The sequence below is a fragment of the Salmo salar genome, chromosome ssa09 (genome assembly GCF_905237065.1).
Source record: "Salmo salar chromosome ssa09, Ssal_v3.1, whole genome shotgun sequence".
Classification (NCBI taxonomy): domain Eukaryota; kingdom Metazoa; phylum Chordata; class Actinopteri; order Salmoniformes; family Salmonidae; genus Salmo; species Salmo salar.
This window is the reverse complement of record NC_059450.1, coordinates 78,198,068-78,221,853: the sequence shown is the minus strand read 5'-3', so window position 1 is coordinate 78,221,853 and position 23,786 is coordinate 78,198,068. Positions and strand designations below refer to the sequence as shown.

At 41.3% G+C, this 23,786-nt stretch overlaps 3 protein-coding genes, 1 long non-coding RNA gene and 1 pseudogene across 4 annotated transcripts; 4 read left to right on the top strand and 1 right to left on the bottom strand.

The window, feature by feature from the left end:
• Window positions 1-576: 576 nt before the first annotated feature.
• On the bottom strand, window positions 577-8,683 carry LOC106611973 (protein Spindly-like; annotated as a pseudogene).
• Window positions 8,684-10,181: 1,498 nt separating this feature from the next.
• On the top strand, window positions 10,182-13,276 carry LOC106611976 (heterogeneous nuclear ribonucleoprotein A0). Its single transcript, XM_045724042.1, has 2 exons — window positions 10,182-11,367; window positions 12,916-13,276. Exon 1 carries the CDS (start codon window positions 10,259-10,261, stop codon window positions 11,189-11,191), a length of 933 nt encoding a protein of 310 aa, XP_045579998.1. The 5' UTR covers window positions 10,182-10,258; the 3' UTR covers window positions 11,192-11,367; window positions 12,916-13,276.
• Window positions 13,277-14,403: 1,127 nt separating this feature from the next.
• LOC106611971 (heterogeneous nuclear ribonucleoprotein A0) lies at window positions 14,404-16,212 on the top strand. The gene has a single exon (XM_014212701.2). The coding sequence runs from the start codon at window positions 14,482-14,484 to the stop codon at window positions 15,382-15,384; it is 903 nt and encodes a 300-aa protein (XP_014068176.1). The 5' UTR covers window positions 14,404-14,481; the 3' UTR covers window positions 15,385-16,212.
• Window positions 16,213-16,512: 300 nt separating this feature from the next.
• Window positions 16,513-19,106, top strand: LOC106611972 (heterogeneous nuclear ribonucleoprotein A0). The gene has a single exon (XM_014212702.1). The coding sequence runs from the start codon at window positions 17,056-17,058 to the stop codon at window positions 17,893-17,895; it is 840 nt and encodes a 279-aa protein (XP_014068177.1). The 5' UTR covers window positions 16,513-17,055; the 3' UTR covers window positions 17,896-19,106.
• A 2,612-nt stretch (window positions 19,107-21,718) lies between these two features.
• Window positions 21,719-23,585, top strand: LOC106611975 (uncharacterized). The gene is made up of 2 exons (XR_001330191.2): window positions 21,719-23,094; window positions 23,365-23,585. It is a non-coding gene; the product is annotated as an uncharacterized lncRNA (long non-coding RNA).
• The last annotated feature ends 201 nt before the right edge of the window (window positions 23,586-23,786 follow it).

Below are 23,786 nucleotides of genomic sequence, written 5' to 3'. Positions count from 1 at the left end.
CTCCCTCAAAACTTGAGACATCTGTGGCATTGTGTTGTGTGACAAAACTTCAGATTTTAGAGTGGCCTTTTATTGTCCCTAGCACAAGGCGCACCTGTGTAATGATCATGCTGTTTAATCAGCTTCTTGACATGCCTCACCTGTAAAGTGGATGGATTATTTTGGCAAAGGAGAAATGCTCACTAACAGTGATGTAAACAAATTTGTGCACAAAATTTGAGAGAAATAAGCTTTTTGTGCGCATGGAACATTACTGGGATATTTTATTTTAACCCATGAAACGCCGTACCACCACTTTACATGTTGCGTTTATATTTTTGTGCAATATAATTTAATCCTGGGTTAATATACTGTATGATGACTATACAACTAAAAAAACTTTCTCAATGGGTCTCCTTGTTGTGTGTGAAATTGTGTTAATTATCATTTAAGTACTAAGTGATGATAGAGCACTTCCCAATACTGCCCATAGACTAATTTAACAATAAATACAAAAAAAATGCTGATAAACTGTGCTTTGATATCAGATAGGGGGTTAAAAAGCATCTCACCAAAAATGTCATTTTAACACTTAAATGAGATTAAATCAGACTGAAATCCATATTTTGTCGTCATTGTATTAATACATTTACAAACTGTTAAATTACACACTGAGTGTACAAAACATTAGGAGCACCTGCTCTTTCCATGACAGACTGACCAGGTGAAAGCTATGATCCCTTATTGATGTCACTTGTTAAATCCACTGCAATCAGTGTAGATGAAGGGGAGGAGACAGGTTAAAGAAGGATTTTTAAGCTTTGAGACATGGATTGTGTATGTGTGCCATTCAGAGAGTGAATGAGCAAGCCAAAATATTTAAGTGCCTTCCTTCTCCATCTCCCTAGTCTTGATTTTACAGTCAGCTAAAAGAGACCTAAAGGCAATTGCAAACCATTCCGTTTGTTTAAAGACGCTGTCAAATGCAAAGCCATACAGATGAGGTTTACAACCCTGTGGTCTTCATTTATAGTAAAACAATATAAAAAAAATTATTTACAAACAACTTTTCTAGGCCTACGTGATACGCCATACATTACACCCCATTAGATTGAAGGTAAACAGGCTAATTCCAAAACCAGTTGACAAAATGTGTTAATAAGAACAAAAGAAATGCTAAAACGGTGATAACCGTAATTTAAACTGTTCCCAAAGGCAGCAGGCTGTAAACCATTATTAGTACTTAAATGACATGCATCTAATACAGTACATGCAACGGAAGAACAAGTTACACACTGACTCATGGTACACTGTATACAGTAAGTTACAACGGTTCTCCTAATAGCAATTCTAGCCTTAATCCAGGCGGTCAGCTTTGTCGGGAAAATGTCCCGGAAAGTATAATACTTATAAAAAGGTATCTTAATACAATTTTTAGGTCAGGTGGCAGCAAAATTGCCCCTACTGGAAGTCAAAGGCAAATCAGTGCAAATCAGTGAAGACTCTTTCCTGTGACAGCCCTCCCGAAAGACAGTGGAAGGGTCGGCAGTGGTGGACGAGTGGTGAGAGCCCGAACAAAACCCAGGAAGAACACCAAGAAACCAAAGTTGACACAGCGGAGGAGGAGAGACAGGGGTCTGCAGCACCATAGGGACACTGACATAGGGGGGGTTGGGGATAGGGGTTGGGGGCTCCTCACAGATGCGGACACACTTGCTGTCTCCAGGAAAGGCAGGGTTAGGCTTGGGGCTGTTGGGGGGGGCTGCAGAGGGGTAAAGGTGGGCCTCTCCTTTACACAAGGGTGGGCCGCTGCTTCCGTTTCCTCTTTCATGTGGTTGGGGAGCTCCATCTCCAGGACCATGGGCTCCTCTTTCTTCACCTCTGGGAGGTCACTAGACATGTCTACAGGGAGTTTCTCGCACTTGCGCTTCTGAATAAGATATTTATTCCCCACTAAAAACACAACATCATTGAGTTAATACTTCTTACCTATTGTCTAAATGTTTGAAATATGTAAGTAATCACTGCGCCTGTGTTCAAGTGAATGTCACTATATAGGCAAATTTACCATTAGGTAGAAATATGAGCCCAAACTCTTCCACTTTGACTTGCAGCTTGATGTTGTCACTCTGGCTCTATTTGAGGACCCTCACTACACTGAAAAGCTTTCTCTCCAGCTCGTGCTCTTTAACTCTCAGAGTGACTTAATTCTTTACATGAACAACTCATCCCCCAGTCGCCCTGCGTCCTTCCTACACACACAAACATCACACATCACAACAATCAAACGCTGACGCAGGTATGACAGCTCTAATTTGTATACTGAACTTAAATGCAGACCGTTTATGGGTTAAACTGAAGGCCTTCATCCACTCAGCATGTAAATACTAACTGTACACTAAAACCAGAGATAACTCACACAGAGTTCAAAAGTTGGATTTTCAGGTCAGTGTAGTAAGTCCCGTCCCCACTCCCCGTTTCCACTGGGGCTGAAGAGGGCTGTGCCTTCAATGTCATCTGCATAGACAAAGTAACCAACAATTGACATAACTACACAATCACTTCATACTGTGAATCTGTTGTCCTATCGCATGTTGTAGTGTTATAGATTTGAATCGAAGTGACCACAAACAAGAGGACATCACCTCTACTTTCTCCAGGCGACGTAGTTTGATCTTGAGGGCTTGTATCTCACCGTTCTTCTCTGAGAGCATGGACCGTAGGCGCTCCAAGTGAGCAGGGTCTGCCCTGGAGCCTTGCAGCTGCATCATTGTGGCTATCTGAACCTGGAGGGAAAAAACAAGAGGAAAAAGCAGATGAATTCCAAATGCACCTCTGGTTCAGTCTCACATTGTCACTAGGAGTGATTGACTGGAAACATAAGGGAACATGTTTTGTATTGTACCTTCATACGAAGAAGATGTTGTTCTGAGATCACATGCTGCTTCTGAAGGGATCGGTACTTTCATACTGATCAACTGTCTTTTAATCGCTGCTCGCTTGTCCTCAAGCTAAAGAGAAACCTACCTCTCCAAATAAAGACTTTCCCTTGCTGTTTGGATCTTGTGCCTGTTGCAACACCTGATCCAGTTGAATCTGGATGTCGCGCTCTGACCTAAGAGAGCTGTTTTTTCTCTGTTTAGGTAGGTCAGAGTGTGGGCATTCTATGTTGGTATTTCTATGTTTTGGCCGGGTATGGTTTCCAATCAGAGGCAGCTGTCTATCGTTGTCTCTGATTGGAAGCCATACTTAGGCAGCCTTTTTTCCCTTGGTTTCCGTGGGTAGTTGCTTTCTGTTTAGTTTATATAACCTGACGGAACTGTTGGCTGTCATTTTGTTTATTTTGTCTAGTGTTTGTTTTCATTAAAATATAACGATGAGCACTCAACATACGAAGAACTCACGAACAACAAAACAGTCTTGTCATGCTCACACAGGCAAAACAAGAAACAATCTCCCACAACACCAAACCAAACAATTACCCATATTTAGGACTCTCAATCAGAGGCAACGAGAAAGCACCTGCCTCCAATTGAGTCCAACCCCCCATCAACCTAAACATAGACATACAACAAACCAGAAAGAACATAGACCAAAACCTGGAAATAATAAATCAAACACCCTACTACATAAATCACCACCCCGAACCACATAAACAAAATACCCTCTGCCACATCCTGACCAAACTACAATATCAAATAACCCTTATACTGGTCAGGACGTGACAGTCCCACTCCTCTTTGTAGATCTTCTCCAAGTCATTAAGGTTTCGAGGCTGACGTTTGGCAACTCGAACCTTCAGCTCCCTCCACAGATTTTCTATGGGATTAAGGTCTGGAGACTGGCTAGGCCACTCCAGGACCTTAATGTGCTTCTTCTTGAGCCACTCCTTTGTTGCCTTGGTCGTGTGTTTTGGGTCATTGTCATGCTGGAATACCCATCCACGACCCATTTTTAATGCCCTGGCTGAGGGAAGGAGGTTCTCACCCAGGATTTGACGGTACATGGCCCCGTCCATTGTCCCTTTGATGCGGTGAAGTTGTTGTGTCCCCTTAGCAGAAAAACACCCCCAAAGCATGTTTCCACCTCCATGTTTGACGGTGGGGATGGTGTTCTTGGTGTCATAGGCAGCATTCCTCCTCCTCCAAACACGGCGAGTTGAGTTGATGCCAAAGAGCTCCATTTTGGTCTAATCTGACCACAACACTTTCACCCAGTTGTCCTCTGAATCATTCAGATGTTCATTGGCAAAACTTCAGACGGGCATGTATATGTGCTTTCTTGAGCAGGGGGACCTTACGGACGCTGCAGGATTTCAGTCCTTCACGGCGTAGTGTGTTACCAATTGTTTTCTTGGTGACTATGGTCCCAGCTGCCTTGAGATCATTGACAAGATCCTCCCGTGTAGTTCTGGGCTGATTCCTCACAGTTCTCATGATCATTGCAACTCCACGAGGTGAGATCTTGCATGGAGCCCCAGGCCGAGGGAGATTGACAGTTCTTTTGTGTTTCTTCCATTTGCGAATAATCGCACCAACTGTTGTCACCTTCTCACCAAGCTGCTTGGCGATGGTCTTGTAGCCCATTCCAGCCTTGTGTAGGTCTACAATCTTGTCCCTGACATCCTTGGAGAGCTCTTTGGTCTAGGCCATGGTGGAGAGTTTGGAATCTGATTGATTGCTTCTGTGGACAGGTGTCTTTTATATAGGTAACAAACTGAGATTAGGAGCACTCCCTTTAAGAGTGTGCTCCTAATCTCAGCTCGTTACCTGTATAAATGACACCTGGGAGCCAGAAATCTTTCTGATTGAGAGGGGGTCAAATACTTATTTCCCTCATTTACATTTTTACATTTTAGTCATTTAGCAGACGCTCTTATCCAGAGCGACTTACAGTAGTGAATGCATACATTTCATTTCATGCATTTAAAAAAATATAAATTGTATAAAATGCAAATCAATTTATAACATTTTTGACATGCGTTTTTCTGGATTTTTTTGTTGTTATTCTGTCTCTCACTGTTCAAATAAACCTACCATTAAAATTATAGACTGATCATTTCTTTGTCAGTGGGCAAACGTACAAAATCAGCAGGGGATCAAATACTTTTTTCCCTCACTGTATGAATCTAGTGTAACGCATGCATAATATACCTTATCCTAAACTGCTAAAAGATTGTTATTTTACTCCAAGGCGTTAAAGCAGGAGGCAGCTTCTCTCTCATGCTCTTCCTTCTCAGTGATTCGCTCCAGTTAACATTGAAGATTTGTGTTGGTCAGCTCCAGATGCTGGTCTTTGTACTGGGCCTCCTGAAGTGCCTGCTCCAAGGTGGCCTGAGTGGACAAAAAGAAAATGGCTACCTATACTGTATCACATGTAATCATTGTTTACCAGGATTTTAATCAGCTATGGATGAACAAATTATTTTTCTAGTTATCCTGAGTCTTTATGGTTCTTTACAGAGAGTGTAATATTAAATATTTTGTTCACCTTAGCATCCTCCAGCTCCATCCTCTCCTCCTGCAACTCCATCAACTCTGAGGACATGGTTTCATGAGTCCGCTCTGTGACCAAATGCAGCTCCTCCATCTTGTTCCTCAGGGTCTCTGTCTGGAGCTACAGTTTATGCTTCAGCTGCTTCTCAATGAGCTGCGCCTCATCCAATTCAGCTTTCATTTTCTCCACCTACGGCCAAACACACACATCACATTCATTCACTACAATGACTGGGCACTACGTATTGTCAAGGAAAACGAATTGACTCAAAGACAACTTGTGATGTCCTTAGCAGAGATGATTTCAGTGTGCAGAATTCCACAACAAAGTAACTTTGCATTCATTCTTCCTCGTCTAGATTCAGCATATCCCCCAAATACTGCAAATGGTGTACAGGTAACCCAATCCACATCACTGGCAGCCCAACCTTGTTCTTGCACTCATTGAGCTCCATAGCATGGTTCCTCTCCAGCAGGGATTCCTGTTTCTCCCACTGCAGCCTCCGCTGGCTGTTGACCAAGTTGTAGTCGGAGCACAGGCTGTCCAGCACACGGCTTTTCAGCAGAGAGTATTTCTCTTCCTTCAGGGCCTGAGAACCGACACACAGGAGACTATAGTCGTACCTCTAACATCAACCCACTCTATCTGTGTTCACATCCAAACCCTGTTTAACATTCCTGTAATATCAGTAGTAACAAGATTCCTGTCATGCAATATCAGGATGATTACACCATTCATATTAGTCGTTTTTATGGAAAGCAGTTGTCTTATTTTGTAATGAGTTATACTGCTTCTGTCAAAGTCTATTCATCAACTGTCAAGACAGCTGCCTTTAATGATGTCAGTAATTGCCCAGTGTGAATGATCACCTCCACAGTGTTGGTAATCTCTATCCTCTGTTCATCCAACTTGTTCTGCAGATCCAGCTGCCCATCCAGCAGCTGAAGGCCATATAGGGTTGCTTTCTGCAGCGCACCTTCTGCTTCTTTCAACTTGTGCTGTAGTCGCTGGATCAAAATCATCTCCTGAAATAGACATCTTTCACAATTGAAGAGAAGCAAAAAGAGAGAAACTTAACAGGAACACTTATTAAGGTAGGTGTGGGACACCCATTAAGTACAGCAATGGCTCATATGGTGTTAGGTGGAATAGTTGTTCAATTATGTAAAGCATGTGGGCTATTCTGTGATTACAATATCTGATTTAAATGAATGAGAATAAACAAGGATGCCAAATAGATATTAGTCTAATGATGGACTAAAGACAAACCTGGAGCTAAACCATGTTGAGAGAACAATGGATAAAGGTTGTAGCTAGTAGTAACTGCTCTATAACTTGGACTCAGTAACTGGGTCCTTTTTAGTAGGCACGAAACTGGATAAAACGATTGTATACATATGCTTTCTAGTGAACAATGCAGCATACAACTGATACACATATTTGATCTAATGTTAGTTTTGTTTATCTGACAAGCTAGGCCTCATAGCTAGCTAGTAACACGATATCAAGCTTTTTCCCCCTCCTGATATTCGAGTTCACTAGCTCCGTTAGCTAAACTTGTAATCTCGTCCACCAGCCAGCTGTCTCTCTAGAAATCGAGCCTGGGTACGAGGTCAGCTAGCTAGCTTGCAACGTTGCAAGCTAACTGTTGATTGCACAAAGACAGTTACCCTCCGAAAAGTTGTAAGTGATCATATTTGAAGAGGATAACTGTCAAGCTGTTTAGCTTGCAGTCTAGCTTGTTAGCATACGTTGTAGCATATGCCGTAAAAAAGGGCACCGAACCACCACACCTCAAATATTATTAGGTTTTCCACCATTTACGAAACACGATTTGAATTCTGATCCAGCTCCAGCTACAAGCCAAATATCGCGACAGATAATGATACGTCTGTTGCTCTGCCTTTTTACAAGGATCAATACTTTATGTCAATAATGCACAACGTGTGTTTGAAAATGTTATGAACATATAATACAGTCCACCATGTTTATTGCTATGATTATATTATCCCATAATCAGATGTTATTCTCCCAGGTGTGTCAATGCCATTTTCTTGGTTTAAAAAAAACGTTTTATTTAATATGAACACTATTACAATACTTACATTGTCTTTCTAACATATTGTTTTATTCTAGGCATTTGGATAAAGTCATTGAGCCAAACAGACATGGTAAACAATGTAGGCTATGCCTATTGATTTGGTGCTTGAGATGGTTTTATCACCAGACACTTTCACATGCATCTCTGGGTGTGACATAACCTTTGTGAAACATGTCCAGTGATTCATCCCCTGTTGTGGTGGAAATTAAACGGAATATGCAGTCTCTCACCTCACACTGAAACCATGTCCAATCTTCCAAACTATTGCAATCCACTAAAACTCAGACTATAGTGACTACAAGACCAAACACTAAAACACTAAAATTAAATCAAAGTAGCACACAAACCTCATATAAGAACAAAACCGATGTTAACCCTATGCCACTTGGTCAACTGGTTTTAGCTACATGTAATTACTCCAAAATAATTTAATAATCTCATCATGAAGGCTTACTATTATACTTATTTAGTAGGTTTAGCAGATCGGATATACTTTTATCTCATTCGTACTACCCCTTAGTGTTGCAGAGTTGCCAAATGTGTTCCACTAGAGGGAAGTATTACTACTCTTTGATATTCTGCTTGCTTTTTATATTCTAACCATAAACTGAAATAAATAGTTATTTCTTACCATTTAGCCTGGCTCTAACTCATGTAGTCTTAAAATAATTGTTTGACAAGGAGATATTGCTGAATAAACTGAATATCGGCAGGTAGCCTAGTGGTTAGAACATTGGACCAGTAACCGAAAGGGTGCTGGATTGAATCCCTGAGCTGACAAGGTAAAAATATGTCATCTTACTCCTGAACAGGGCAGTTAATCCACTGTTCCCCGGTAGGCCGTCATTGTAAATAAGATTTTGTTCTTAACTGACTTGCCTAGTTAAATAAAGGTTAAATAAAATAAAAAAACATAGCAGTATTTAACATCACATAGTTCCAGATTGTGCACTGTGTATAATATATAGAGCACTGAACAGTCTCTAACCCATCAGCTCATAAAACAGGAATATTCAGAGAGACAGAGTACTTAAATCAACCTGAGGAAGACGATGCACATGATGAAGGCTGCTCATCAGTGAAAAGAATAGTTTGAACACTGGTGGCACCAAAAGCCTCGATTTCGCATCTCCAGAGAATAGGGGCCTCCCCATTCAAACACAAATGAGCAGCGGCATACCATGCCATTGTCTGAGGAGCTGACCACAGACGCTACCTCTGTTGTTGTGCAAATACATCCAATCAGTCTAACTATTTACATCAGGAACAGCATCATTTCAATTTTAGATTATGTAAAGGTTATATGCTATTCAAGTATGACTTTTGTTTTATGCACTAGCTCCATAGTGCACCTTGAAAATAAATAGTTTGTTGCCTTTTACTATTTTTCTTCATTTTTCCCAAATGCAGTTTAGATTATGTCAAAGTTAAAGGCTAATGTTTTTCACTAACTTCATAGGAAAAATATTAAGCTTAAATGTCTGTTATTGTTTTTTTCTCTCTCAAATGTTAAGTCTGAAAAAGACATCAAGGCACTCTAGTCTTTCACCATACAATAGCTGGTTTGAAGCTGGCTTGGGGTATAATTTTACACTGCAATTTATATAAGCAATTTGAAGGGATACAAAGAAAACAAAAGTAATTTTTATTTGTCACATGGGCTGAATTCAACAGGTTTAGACCTTACTGTGAAATGCTAACTTACAAGCCCTTAACCAACAATGCAGTTCAAGAAATAGAGCTAAGAAAATATTTACTAAATAAACTAAAGTAAAAGATAAAATACTAATAAAAAAGTAACACAATAAAATAACAATAACGAGGCTATATACAGGGGGTACCGGTACCCGGTCAATGTGCGGGGGTACAGGTTAGTCAGGTCATTTGTACATGTAGATAGGGTTATACAAGGAGGGGAATTTGCGTAAAGTTGTGAATGGGTGGTCGAAATTCACTGCTTTGTGTGATGTATTGTTGTCTCTACCTTCTTGGCCTTTCTGTTGACTGTGCCCAATAATGTTTGTACCATGTTGGGTTGCTACCATGTTGTCATGTGTTGCTGCCTTGCTATGTTGTTGTCTTAGGTCTCTTTTTATGTAGTGTTGTGTTGTCTCTCTTGTTGTGATGTGTGTTTTGTCCTATATTAATATTGTATTTATTTATTTTAATCCTAGGCCCCTGTCCCCACAGGAGCCCTGTCATTGTAAATAAGAATTTGTTCTTAACTGACTTGCCTAGTTAAATAATGGTTAAATAAAATAAAAAATATCACAACAGTCCTACAGATATAAATAAGATACTAATTATACAATTAAAATAAATGTTATTTCCAAATTTACTTTCCAACCCTCAAAAGAACAAAAGATTATCAGTTTATTCACGACGATCAACGGGTGACTACGGGCTGCGTAAATTCGCTAATCCACCCTGTATATGAATTACATTGAAAGGAGTACTTTGGAAGTTGAGGTGATCTACAGATCCGATAATCTGCGCAGCGTTTTGCTTCAACCTTACCCTACTGAACAACCCCAATGTCAGGGGCGTAACGGTGATGTTGCTGTAGTCTGACGTCACTATAACTTTGTTATAAATACGGCCTGGACGCCATTTCCCTACCTCCAAGCTTTGCTGATACAGGTTTTTCTGTCGAGCTAGCTACGCAGTATTTTCTGTCAAGAAATGGACGCCGCAAATCAACTTTGCAAACTTTTTGTCGGTGGATTGAACGTAGATACCGACGATGACGGGCTCCGCAAGCATTTTGAGCAGTATGGTCAACTGACCGACTGCGTTGTGGTTGTGAATAAGCAGCTACAGAGGTCCCGCTGCTTCGGCTTTGTTACCTACTCGAGCGGGGAGGAGGCCGATGCAGCAATGGCGGCTAGGCCACATGTCGTTGATGGCACCAACGTGGAGTTGAAAAGAGCGGTCGCTCGTGAAGATGCCGGAAAACCCGAGGCACTCGCCAAGGTCAAGAAAATATTTATCGGTGGACTGAAAGACGACATCGAAGATGAACATCTGAATGATTATTTTTCCCAGTTCGGCGAGATCGAGAAGGCCGAAGTTATCGCGGAGAAGGAAACCGGAAAGAAAAGGGGGTTCGGCTTTGTTCACTTCACAGATAACGATTCGGCCGACAAGGCAGTGGTTGTAAAGTTCCACACCATCAATGGGCACAAGGTGGAAGTGAAGAAAGCCCTCACAAAGCAGGAGATGCAAGCTGGTGGTGGCGGCAGGGGTGGAAGAGGGGGGAGAGGCATGAGAGGAGGACAAAATGGCTTCGGTGGCGGCAGAGGTGGTTACGACAGCTACGGGGGCGGTTTCGGTGGGGGCTACGGAGGCAATAGCGGCGGTTATGGCGGCGGCTACGGAAGTGGAGGCTATGGCGGTGGTTATGGAGGCGCAAGCTACGGAGGTGGCTACGGCGACCAGATGGGAGGTTATGGTGGCGGCAATGGCTACAGTGACTTTGGCAGTGGGTACAGCCAGCAGTCCTCCGGGTATGGGCCCATGAAAGGCGGCAACAACTACGCCGGTAGGAGCCCCGCTCCATACGCCCCCAGAGGCGGTGCGGGTGGCTACAACAGAGGGGCTTATGGCGGCTACTAAACCCGTGGCTACGACAGACTATTTGCAAAGAAATGTCTTTTACACCCTCAACCGTCGGATCGGACGACCTCAAACAGAACTAAAAAAAATTCAGTCATCGGGCATCTGCCATAAAGTACTGGCAAAATGCCGACACTGTGAAACCTAATCATTAAGAAGACCTCAAAACCAAACAGGTAGGAAGATGACTTCCGACCCAGAACCTGATTAGCACGACCAGCTCTTGCTGTAGGAAAAGTTCGATTGCAAAACCCATTTATCATTTGTTCCAAGTTGAGGGCGTGTAGCTGTCGTTAGTTGGCTTGCTGTTTTTTTTTTTTTATTTTTTTTTAGTTTTGCGTACTTTCGTTTTTGAGTTTAGTCAAGGATTGTTTTGTTTGATACTATATTTTCTCTTATCTACATTTTAAGCAATTAGTTCCGAATTTCCCTGGGATCTAATCTTTTTTTCAATGTTTGGGTAATGGGACGCATGTGCTATGGAGTTGTATTTATTAGCTATGACTCTGATATAAATTTGTATTCTATCCACTACTAGCCTATAGGTTTTAGGTGACGCTTAGGTGGTGGGACGGATCCAGTTTAAACGTTTCATTCTTGACAATGTTTTGTAAATCAACGAAGTACGTCACAGTAATTTCCCAACACACATAGCGTCCGCTATCAGCTTAATGTTCCTTTCATTTACTTCAGCAATATCTCATGTATATTGTATAATCTGTCTGAAGATCAAACTACAATTGTTAAGCATTGGTATGCATATGTATGTTCATTTTAAATAAAAAGTTAAACAAACTTAGTTATTTTACTCATTTTACCAGGATGTCTTAAATGAATAGTTCGGGATTTTGACATAGCTTTATATACTTCCCCAAAGTCAAATCAATGTATACCATTTTGTAATCATCAGCGTCCAGTATGAAGGAAGTTAGTACTTCAAACTGCACACAGGTGCATATAAATGGTATCTACAAGTTCATCTTCCTGGGGAAGTAATGGGCCTCGTCAAAATCCCGAACTATCCCTCTAAGTCTACTTCTGATTGGTTATATTATGTGACTTATTTTAATATATTTAATATTAGCTTCATGGCATTTCTTCCATTGCTCTTCCCAGCTAAGGGGGTGAAGAATGGATTGCAGTTAAGTTTGCCCATGACCAATGCATGGAGGCTTTGTTGGTTGGCAATGTTCCATAAAGTTAACTGGCTTTTAACTTGTGGACCTGAGGGCTCTCATATTTATCTTTGATTCCTACATTTAGGTGTTCATACTGTTATCCAAGTACGTCAACATAGCAGTAGCAGTTTGACTTTATACAGGGACCCTGTTCTATACCTGGGGTCGATTGTCATAGGACTCTGAAATATCTCTTTAGGATCACATCAGCAAACTAGGTATGTAAATCAAACTGTCTTCACTATGTGTTGGTCAAGTATTAAAGATATGGATTTGAAATGGTACTCAACTGTACTGATTAGGATTAATTTATTGATCGTTTTTTGCATTTATCAGTAGTTGGTCTTTGGCCTTATGCATCTTTTAAGAGGGGATTTTACTGCACTTACTTGGTCCTAAATAATCTAAAATAATGGTCTGAGGAGACTAAGTGCACTTCCTACATTAATGCAAATATATGGAATGGCACATGGTGTTACCTCTTGACTTGGCTTGATATATTTATATGCTCTGTCTCATTCTTTACCCTTTTCCTCTCTCTTCCAGGTAGCCATGGTGACCTGACTGCCAGGACACCAATCTGGCAAGCCTTGGTTTCCTTCAGGACTGGGGGATTGCAGTTAAGGCTGTCCTGCCATGGGTGATTTGGAACCCCTGGACATTCTGCCTAATGTGTGCATTAAAATCTGTATTGTATTTACCAGGTTGCAATGATTGACTAGAATAAACCCACTGGCAATCTAGGAGGGTGATGTAATTGACTTCTTATTCTGTTCTTACCCATTGTAGGGAAGTTGGTCATAAATGTTAGATCATTGCATACTATGGAAAAATGGACACCAATGATAGCCTTGGTGTGCTATGCTTTTAATTTGCTGCAATTGAAATAAAACTATTTTTTTAAAGACTTACTTTGTTTTATTGGGACACATGGAATGGGTTTGAAGGGGAATATTGTTGCATGGTAGTTTTTGCCTTTGGATTGCACTCCATAACTCTTTGAATGTTGAAGTTACATTTACTGAACTTTGGACATGCAGCCCAATTCTATTAGTCCACTAATTTGCTCTTTTGAGCAGTCATTAGAGCTTAGTTTAATAGGTACAGTGAATCTTAACCTCTGAGCTCCAAAGATGCAGGTCAAAGTGAATGATCTGAATTGGGCTGCCTGTTTTCATGCAGTCATTGATGCACATTTACTCTTACTGGTAATTCAAATTAAATTTTGGCAGATGTTTTAAGATCTCTAAAGCCAATTAATGTTGAAATGGGTCCATACTGCATGGCATCTGTGGTGTTATGCCTCAATCCTGAATGAATAGGAAAGATGGACACCATACAGTACATTTTTAGCAAAAGATAAATATCTATATGCAAATTCAAAAGCTTTGTGGCCTGCTGAGTACTGCCCGGATAATAGGCACGTCCTGTAATCTATTCACATCTTTCTTCACACTAATCCCGTGTGGCTCAGTTGGTAGAGCATGATGCTTCCAACAGGCAGGGTTTTGGGTTCAATTCCTACAGTGGACCAGTATAGAAAATGTATGCTATTACTTACTGCTTACTGTAGATAAGGGTGTCTGCTGAATTAATGTATTCAAGTTGCCTATTTTTTTTTTTACACTTGAATGTTCAATGCCAGTCTTTTTTTTAATGGTTAGGGGGAACAAAGGAGTAACAGATGTAGTTCGGAATGAAAGGTCCACAAATGAGGACCATCAACCAAAAATCATTGGCATCAATACTGCTTTGAATGCGCACAGCAGTGTCATGATGTGCTAGAACAGAATTGACATGAATGGACACTGGAATGACCAGAGTACTGATGTGAATAAAGACCTGGATTAGTGAAAGCTAAGTAGCTAATGGATATTCAGATCATTACATATGAAGAGGAGATTGTATGAAACGAGAAGGATTTATTTACAAATTATGAGAACGGCAATTTGAATAAAATGAGGTGGGATTTGAGTGGAACAACCAATCAGAACTGTTGACGTATTTCCAAACCTACGCCAGACGTCATTGCGTCGCCGGTAGCTTCTTTTAAAGCGATGCGATTTTGTCAGGTTACATTTTATTTGCTGTAAAACAACTCTGCTAGTAATCATGACGAACCAACTTTGCAAACTGTTTGTCGGTGGCTTAAACGTCGAGACTACAGACGATGGCCTTCGTCAACATTTCGAGCAGTACGGCCAGTTAACTGACTGCGTAGTGGTCCAGAACCAGCAGCTACAAAGGTCCCGCTGTTTCGGCTTTGTAACCTACTCAAGTGCGGAGGAGGCCGACGCAGCCATGGCCGCCAGGCCACATGTCGTCGATGGTACCAACGTGGAGTTAAAAAGGGCGGTTGCACGGGAAGATGCTGGTAGGCCAGAGGCACTCGCCAAAGTAAAGAAAATATTTATTGGTGGGCTGAAAGACGACATTGAAGACGAACATCTGAATGATTATTTCTCTCAGTTCGGTGCAATTGAGAAGGCCGAAGTCATCAGCGACAAAGAGACTTTCAAAAAAAGGGGATTCGGCTTTGTCTACTTCGAAGATAATGACTCTGCCGACAAAGCGGTAGTGCTGAAGTTCCACACCATCAATGGACACAAAGTGGAGGTGAAGAAGGCCCTCACCAAACAAGAGATGCAGTCAGCCGGTGGTCGTGGTGGCCGGGGTGGGAGAGGAATGAGGGGATCTCAAAATGGCTACGACGGCGGAAGAGGTGGCGGCTACGGCAGCTATGGCGGTGGCTATGGAGGAAACGATGGCGGCTATGGTGGAGGATACGGCAACGGAGGTGGTTACGGTAACCAAGGGGGATACGGAGGCGGTTATGGCGATCAAATGGGGGGCAGTTATGGTGGGAACGGTTACAATGACTTTGGCGGAGATTATGGTCAGCAGTCTTCCGGTTATGGTGCAATGAAGGGGGGTAGCTATTCAGGCAGGAGCGCTGCACCGTACTCCCGTGGAGGTGCCGGTGGCTATGGCAGGGGTGGGTATGGTGGTTATTAGACACCGTTGACCTCTCAACCCTAATTTGAAATGTTCATAATTTCTGATTCAATGAACTGAATTTACACACACGGGCCAGAGTGCCCTATTTCTTTGTTGCTCCAATTAAAAGGACTCGCGCCCCTCACCCACCCTGATTTAACCCCTATCCTACTCCCTCCATCTGGACTACACCATTGTCCCTAGGCGGCGTTACTAAAGACATTATGGACTTTGTTACCAGTTCAACTTTCTGACTTGTCGATGTAGTTTCGTGATTCTTTAAACTTTTTTTTGTATTAAATTGTAGTTAACGTCCCTGCTTCAAGACTTTCCTATGATACTGTACGTCAGGGGTGTCAAACTCGTTCCATGGAGGGCCTAGTGTTTGCAGCTTTTTTTCTTTCAATTAAGCCCTAGGCTTCAGTGTGGGGCGTTCCTTTACTAATTAGTGACCTTAATTCATCAAGTACAAGGGAGGAGCGAAGAAACTCGGCCTTCTGTGGAATGTGTTTGACACCTGTGCTCTGTCCTTAGTACCAGCAAGGTTAATAACAAGTCAAATTGCTTTGCAACATGAAACTCAGGGGTATTAATGGAGTTGAAAGCAGTCTTCATGAATGCTTGAGTGGTTTAAGATCATAAAATTTCGTGACAGTGTTGAGGAATTTAAAGAACTATGGTTATTGTTTTTAATGGTTACCTCCTAATGCTTTTCTCCGTCCAATATGTGCTGTTCAATACCTTGTAAATCAATGCAGTTGTGGAATGTTACTAAAATCCTGAATTAGTTGACTCTTGAGTCTCACTCCTTTGCCTGTAATAAAGTTTTTAATGTTGTCAATTTAACCATATGGCATTTTGTTTCAAAAGGGTTATTCAGGGTCAGTTATATAATGAAGCAGTTGCACACACTACAGAATGAAACGCCATAACTGGTTACTTTCCTGTTCAGGAATAGGTGAAACTGGCTTACATTCATGCATTACTTTTTTTGTGTGTAATTTTTCAGACCTTCCAGAATTTCCTATGTTGTCTACAACCAGTCTTCCTTGGAGGTGTGACAAACATGATTGGAGGCAAGACCCTTACACTACCAAAGGGTGACTTTTCTAATACTAAGTCTGTCTAAATCAATGTGGAATTTTTGGTTGTCTGACACATTTGTTTGGATCACAGTGAGGATTGTTATTTTTCTCAAGTACATTGGATTTACTTAATAAGCAATAAGGCATGAAGGGGTGTGATATATGGCCAATATACCGTGACAAAGGGCTGTATCCAGGCACTCTGAGTTGTCTGATATACCATGGCTGTCAGCCAGTCAGGGCTTGAACCACCCAGTTTATAAAACCTATCAAAGCTTTTTTTTTTCTTCTTGCTCCATACCTTGCCAAACGTAAACTAGGCCATAGGATTGTATTCTAGTTTGTCCTGTTCAAATTTTATTCCAATGTGCCCAATCATTAGGTCCTTATGACTGGATAGCTGCAAAATGGCTAACTTTTTTTGCTATAATTATTAACTCCAATAGAACTACAATTTACTATAGCTCGCCCCTAGGAGGCTCGTAGACGTGTAAGCATTACGTCGACGCCAACCATTTGTCTACATCCGCCATTTTAGACACCAAGAGAAGCACTATCAAAAGTCTATGCGTTGACATAACCAGATAAATTGCATCAAAGCGAGATGGAAAATCAACTCTGCAAGCTCTTTATTGGTGGACTAAATGTTCACACCACTGACGGTGGTCTTCGTAAACACTTTGAACAGTATGGCCAGCTGACCGACTGCGTAGTTGTTCAGAACCAGCAACTACAGCGCTCTCGCTGTTTTGGTTTTGTTACCTATGCTACTGCTGATGAGGCAGACGCTGCAATGTCCGCACGGCCTCATGCCCTGGATGGCAACAATGTTGAACTGAAAAGAGCAGTGGCACGTGAAGATGCGGGAAAACCTGAGGCTCTGGCCAAGGTTAAGAAAATATTTATCGGGGGTCTGAAAGAAGACATAGAGGATGAACATCTGAGCGAGTACTTCTCTCAGTTCGGTACTATCGAGAAGGCCGAGGTTATTAGCGATAATCAAACTGGTAAGAAGAGGGGGTTTGGTTTTGTTTATTTCGAAGATTATGATTCTGCCGACAAAGCGGTGGTACTGAAGTTCCACCATATAAATGGCCATAAAGTAGAGGTGAAAAAAGCCCTCACCAAGCAAGAAATGCAGGCTGCTGGCACCCGTGGCGGGAGGGGAGGAAGGTTTCAAAATGGATACGGTGGTGGCTATGGAGGAGGTTATGGAGGCAGTGACGGTGGATACGGCGTGGGGTACAGTGGAGGCTACGGGGGAAGCTATGGTGACCAAATGGGTGGCTACGGTGGGAACGGCTACAGTGATTTTGGAGGTGGCTATAGCGAGCAGTCATCTAATTATGGCCCCATGAAAGGTAATTACTCGGGCAGAAGCAGCGCACCTTACACCCGAGGTGGTGGTGGTTACGGCAGGGGGGGATACGATGGCGCATACTAGAGCCCCAGCAAATCTTACTCAAAGCAGCCTCGTTCCCTTAGCAAAAATGATTACACCTTCATAACATAGTTCCCACCAAGCATTCTATAATGGTACGAGAGTGACTGAACACTGAGCCCAAGTGGTTCAGACAGGAAAGTTACTACAGTATTCTCTATTCAAGGCTGACCCAAATAGGCAACGTTAGGGCCATCTAGCAACTAACTACAGATTATCTTGGGGGCAGATGTCTCCACCTTCATAGCAACTGCAGATGTCTCCACCTTCATAGCAACAACATTTCTCTAGGAGACAGCTGTCTTCACCTCCATAGCAACTACAGATCTCTCTCTAGAAGGCAGATGTCTTCACCCCATAGCAACTACTGAGCTCTAGGAGGCAGATGTCATCACTCCAAAGTTCTCAAATAACTTAGCTCTAAATGGCCATTGTCCATCCACCACAAGTAATAGGACTACTCCTTTGGATTATTTTATTTTGAGCAGTGGACCACTGTTTGTATTTTGCCAAGATGCTGTTAAAATTAAGTTAAAACGTCTCTGCTTGTTATCGTAGATCTGTTATATTTGCTTTAATGTGTTGTAACTAAATTACATTTTGTTTTAAAATATTTGTATTTAAGTTGGAGTGTTATTAATTTGGGACCCCTTGTTTGACTTAGCCATGTAGTCAATTGCAGTGAACTTGATGGCGTCCTTTTCTTTAAAGGTAACTTAAGTTATTTTACCCATACATTTCTTACTTGCCCCTGCACTATACCAAAGTATATGACATATCTGCCCAATACCATTTGGTTTCAAAGGGAAATCTCCACACAGTATTTATTTTGGACTATAAGGACTAGGTCACGCTTTTTAAGTATTCAAGGTTCACTGCTGTTACTGAAATATAGGCTATTTGTTGTAGTGTTTGATTTGTGATTCCCATTTAGTTTGAATATAAAATAATTGTAACATTACTATGATCACTATGTTATAGTTGTTAACCATTAACATATTCTCACTTCAACTACTTCAAATTCTGTAAACAGATGTTACCTAAGCTTTCCAGTTTTTCTATTTTACAGTAGAACCACAAACACTTCAGTAACAAGGATATATCTTTATGCTTCTGTCTTGTGTATTTTTGGTGAACAGAGTTAAACTTATTATTGTTTTCAGTAAACTGTGTGTAATATATCCATCTAATAAACCCTTCTATATAGAAATGAATTAGACCTTAAGTACTTTGAATTAAATCAGGTAAAACTTAGGGTATGAAACAACAGTAAGTAACCTGCTGTGGTACAGAAAACGTTATCAGGGTTTGTTCTTTAAGCACCTTAAAATTAATTCCTAGATTTTGATGAATGTATTTGTCATACTAATTAGATTTGCTAGCCACTCATGTTTTCATATTCAAGTAGCTCTTAGGCCCCAAAAAATATATTCAATCAATCAGATTTGGTAGAGTAATGAATAGACTATATTTCTGTCTTTGAACATATATGTATTACATTCAGAATGTCTTTATTCCTCCATGAAATTAATGCTAGAGCTCTGCTCCAAAGCTCTACGGGCCTGATTCCGATTTAGGAAATGACGCCTTTCTTACACACGACTTTCCTACGCACTTCTCAGTAGCTGGTATTCAGACTTACCTTATGAAGGTGTGCAACAGGCTTTGCAGGTGTGGTTCCTAATACATTTAATTCAAGCACATTATAATAGGGAGAATAGTGTACAATAGTAGGTTATACCCTTATCGATTGCCTGCACTAACCATTGAACTGTGATACAGCCAAGTGTTCCGCCATTTGTTGGGTTGAAACTGTTATGGCTTGGTCTGCGCTCTGCTCCATAACGATTTAAATAGCCTACATGTTATATATACAGTTGAAGTTGGAAGTTTACATACATTTAAACTCAGTTTTTCACAATTCCTGACATTTAATCATAGTAAAAATTCCCTGTCTTAGGTCAGTTAGGATCACCACTTTATTTTAAGAATGTGAAATGTCAGAATAATAGTAGAGAGAATTATTTATTTCAGCGTTTATTTCTTTCATCACATTCCCAGTGGGTCAGAAGTTTACATACACTCAATTAGTATTTGGTAGCATTGCCTTTAAATTGTTTAACTTTGATCAAATGTTTCAGGTAGCCATCCACAAGCTTCCCACAATAAGTTGGGTGAATGTTGGCCCATTTCTCCTGATAGAGCTGGTGTAACTGAGTCAGGTTTGTAGGCCTCCTTGCTCGCACACTCTTTTTCAGTTCTGCCCACACATTTTCTATAGGATTGAGGTCAGGGCTTTGTGATGGCCACTCCAATACCATGACTTTGTTGTCCTTAAGCCATTTTGCCACAACTTTGGAACTATGCTTGGGTTCATTGTATAATTTGGAAGACCCATTTGTGACCAAGCTTTAACTCTGACTGATCTCATGAGATGTTGCTTCAATATATCCACATCATTTTCCTCCCTCATGATGCCATCTATTTTGTGAAGTGCACCAGTCCCTCCTGCAGCAAAGCACCCCCACAACATGATGCTGCCGCCCCTGTGCTGCACGGTTGGGATGGGGTTCTTCGGCTTGCAAGCCTCCCCCTTTTTCCTCCAAACATAACGATGGTCATTATGGCTAAACAGTTCTATTTTTGTTTAATCAGACCAGAGGACATTTCTCCAAAAAGTACGATCTTTGTAGTAGATGTAGATGTCCTAACCGACTTGCCAAAACTATAGTTTGTTAACAAGGCATTTGTGTAGTGGTTGAAAAACGAGTTTTAATGACTCCAACCAAAGTGTATGTAAACTTCCGACTTCAACTGTATGTATACACACAAAGTATGTGGACACCCCTTCAAATGAGTGGTTTCGGCTATTTCAACCACACCCGTTGCTGGCAGGTGTATGAAATTGAGCACACAGCCATGCAATCTCCATAGACAAATATTGGCAATAGAATGGCCTTACTGAAGAGCTCAGTGACTTTCAACGTGGCAGCGTCATAGGATGCCACTTTTCCAACAAGTCAGTTTGTCAAATTTCTGCCCTGCTAGAGCTGCCCCGGTCATCTGTAAGTGCTGTTATTGTGAAGTGGAAACGTCTAGGAGCAACAACGGCTCAGCCGCGAAGTGGTAGGCCGCACAAGCTCACAGAATAGGACCGCTGAGTGCTGAACCGCGTCACACATAAAAATACTCTGTCTTCTGTTGCAACACTCACTACCGAGTTCCAAACTGCTTCTGGAAGCAACATCAGCACAATAACTGTTCGTTGGGAGCTTCATGAAATGGGTTTCCATGGCCGAGCAGCTGCATACAAGAGTAAGATCACCATGCACAATGCCAAGCGTTGTCTGGAGTTGTGTAAAGCTCGCCGCCATTGGACTCTGGAGCAGTGGAAACGTGTTCTCTGGAGTGATGAATCACGCTTCACCATCTAGCAGTCCGACAGACGAATCTGGGTTTGGCGGATGCCAGGAGAACGTTACCTGCCCGAATGCATAGGGTCAACTGTAAAGTTTGGTGGAGGAGGAATAATGGTCTGGGGCTGTTTTTCATGGTTCGAACTAGGCCCCTTAGTTCCAGCGAAGTGAAATCTTAACGCTAAAGCATATAATGACATTCTCGTCGATTCTGTGCTTCCAACTTTGGGGCAACAGTTTGGGGAATGCCCTTTCCTGCATGACAATGCCACCGTGCACAAAGTGAGGTCCATACAGAAATGGTTTGTCAAGATTGGTGTGGAAGAACTTGACTGGCTTGCACAGAGCCCTGACCTCAACCCCATCGAACACCTTTGGGATGAATTGGAACGCCGACTGCGAGTCAGTCTAAATCGCCCTACATCAGTGTCCGACCTCACTAATGTTCTTGTGGCTGAATGGAAGCAAGTCTCTGCAGCAATGTTCCAACATCAAGCGGAAAGCCTTTTCAGAAGAGTGGAGGCTGTTATACCAGCAAAGGGGGGGACCAACTCCATATTTATGCCCATGATTTTAGAATGAGATGTTCAATGAGCAGGTGTCCACTTGCTTTTGGTCATGTAGTGTATATAATCAACTGTTACTAATGATCCTCAGCAACAACCACATGGTCATGACGGCGTTTACAGAGGAAGCAAATGAAGGTAAACGAAACAACGTCATTAAATGGAATGATAATGTAGGTTATACCAACTGAAGGGAACTAACAGTAAATTGGCAGTTGAATGTGTTATTAGGCCTACTGACGATCGATACTAATAGTGACTAATATTTAACATGATAGAAGTAGGAAACGGAGAAAGTTGGGGTAGCCTATATTTAAGTGGCCATCCCTGCAAGTCAAAAGGCCGTACAATTGAAATTCTGCATAATGGCACATCATTTTATAAACTTTACAGAAGGAAAGTTAATATGCTTCAGTTTGCTGCCATATGACTGGTTTTACATTTGTCTCCAGCGACTATAAGGTAAAATATATCTAAACCGAGTGTCATTTATATTTACAATTCCCTTATCCAAACAGATTACTCATTTACCTACCTCTTAAGTTGTAAATTACTGTCAATGTTATTTCTAATAAAAAATTAAGTGGATGCTTTTTCCAATTGAAACCTGTAGGTTTGCTAGACCTTATTCATGGTTTCCTCACGCGTCAAGGTGGTAGAATAAAGGTCGTATCTGTTGACACCTCCGGAACACCTTCATTTATTAGATCTCCACCCCAAACAAATAGCAGGTGAATAGAATACTATTCTCATGCTTAAATTCAAGGTCAGAATACGCATAGAGAGAAGTGTATAAAAAGGGAATTATGTTCCATTTAGGCACGCTTAACTTGGGTTGGAATCGGGCCCTTGGAGAACAAATAGGCTGGATTCCTTAGCTGTGTCTTCTATGTCATGGGAATCTCCAGGGTATTCCGAGCTCTAGAATTCCAGCTGAAAGTCCATAGGATATGCTTCCATAGGATATCAGGTTTGTTACAATACATGCATCATTGAAATAGTCCTGGGCCTATTCCACTTCACTGGGAAACATATTTTTTATCCGTCTGGATGACAATTTAAAAAATGTTCTCTTACTTTCCACAGAGTTGTCAAAATGGATAGATTATGACACATTCTTCCTATGTCCTGCTGGTTAATGAGGATCGCCAGGGATTGATTGGACCAAGATGAGGACAAGTTCCTATAAGGAGGAAAACTATGGCATCGGGACGACTAAGGTGAGTTTACAAATTTTCTTTTTACAGATGCATTTTGTTTACATACATGTACTTTGATATGGCCTACACATTTTCGTTGATTCACAGTGCTTCATTTAAGTCAAAGGAACTTCCTTATGTTTTTTGTCTTTAGCCTAAGGAGGGCAGCATTTCTTTGTTCATAAAGGGTTAATTACTATTTTGGTTAAAGTGCCAATGGATAGCTAACTGGGTACTACATGGGTTTTATAATTGTTTTAATGGTTATCAAATTCCAATGTATTTTGACAGGTGTGACCCAAGACTGTGCTGATCCAGCTCTTGTGTCTGTGAAAGATGCAGGTTTTTTGAAGGACCTAATATCCATCTGTTGGGAAGGTTGAAATTTTCACTGAATCATTCAGATGTGTATCCTTGTTTTGTATTCCAATATGTGGAATCAATTGCACTGCTTGTACTGTAATATAATGGTTATTAGTCAATTCAATAAATATTGATATTTTTAAAACTTATACATTGATAATTCTTCTAAAATGTTAAGTGGTGCTTATTGTCAGTGTTCTAAGCTCCTTTTTTATGTCATTTTAGATGCATGCTGTTTTATCTTGTAAGCCACCTTGAACCATGTCTTGTAAACAAAGTGAAACACATAATCATATTTCAAGTTTGCTGACCCTCAGGCTAGCCTATAGCTTCTACGCTATTTTACTAGC

What these genes read in the sequence shown, in the direction of transcription:
- LOC106611972 (XM_014212702.1), top strand. Translation starts at nt 17,056, where the DNA reads ATGGAAAATCAACTCTGCAAGCTCTTTATTGGTGGACTAAATGTTCAC.
- LOC106611976 (XM_045724042.1), top strand. Translation starts at nt 10,259, where the DNA reads ATGGACGCCGCAAATCAACTTTGCAAACTTTTTGTCGGTGGATTGAAC.
- LOC106611971 (XM_014212701.2), top strand. Translation starts at nt 14,482, where the DNA reads ATGACGAACCAACTTTGCAAACTGTTTGTCGGTGGCTTAAACGTCGAG.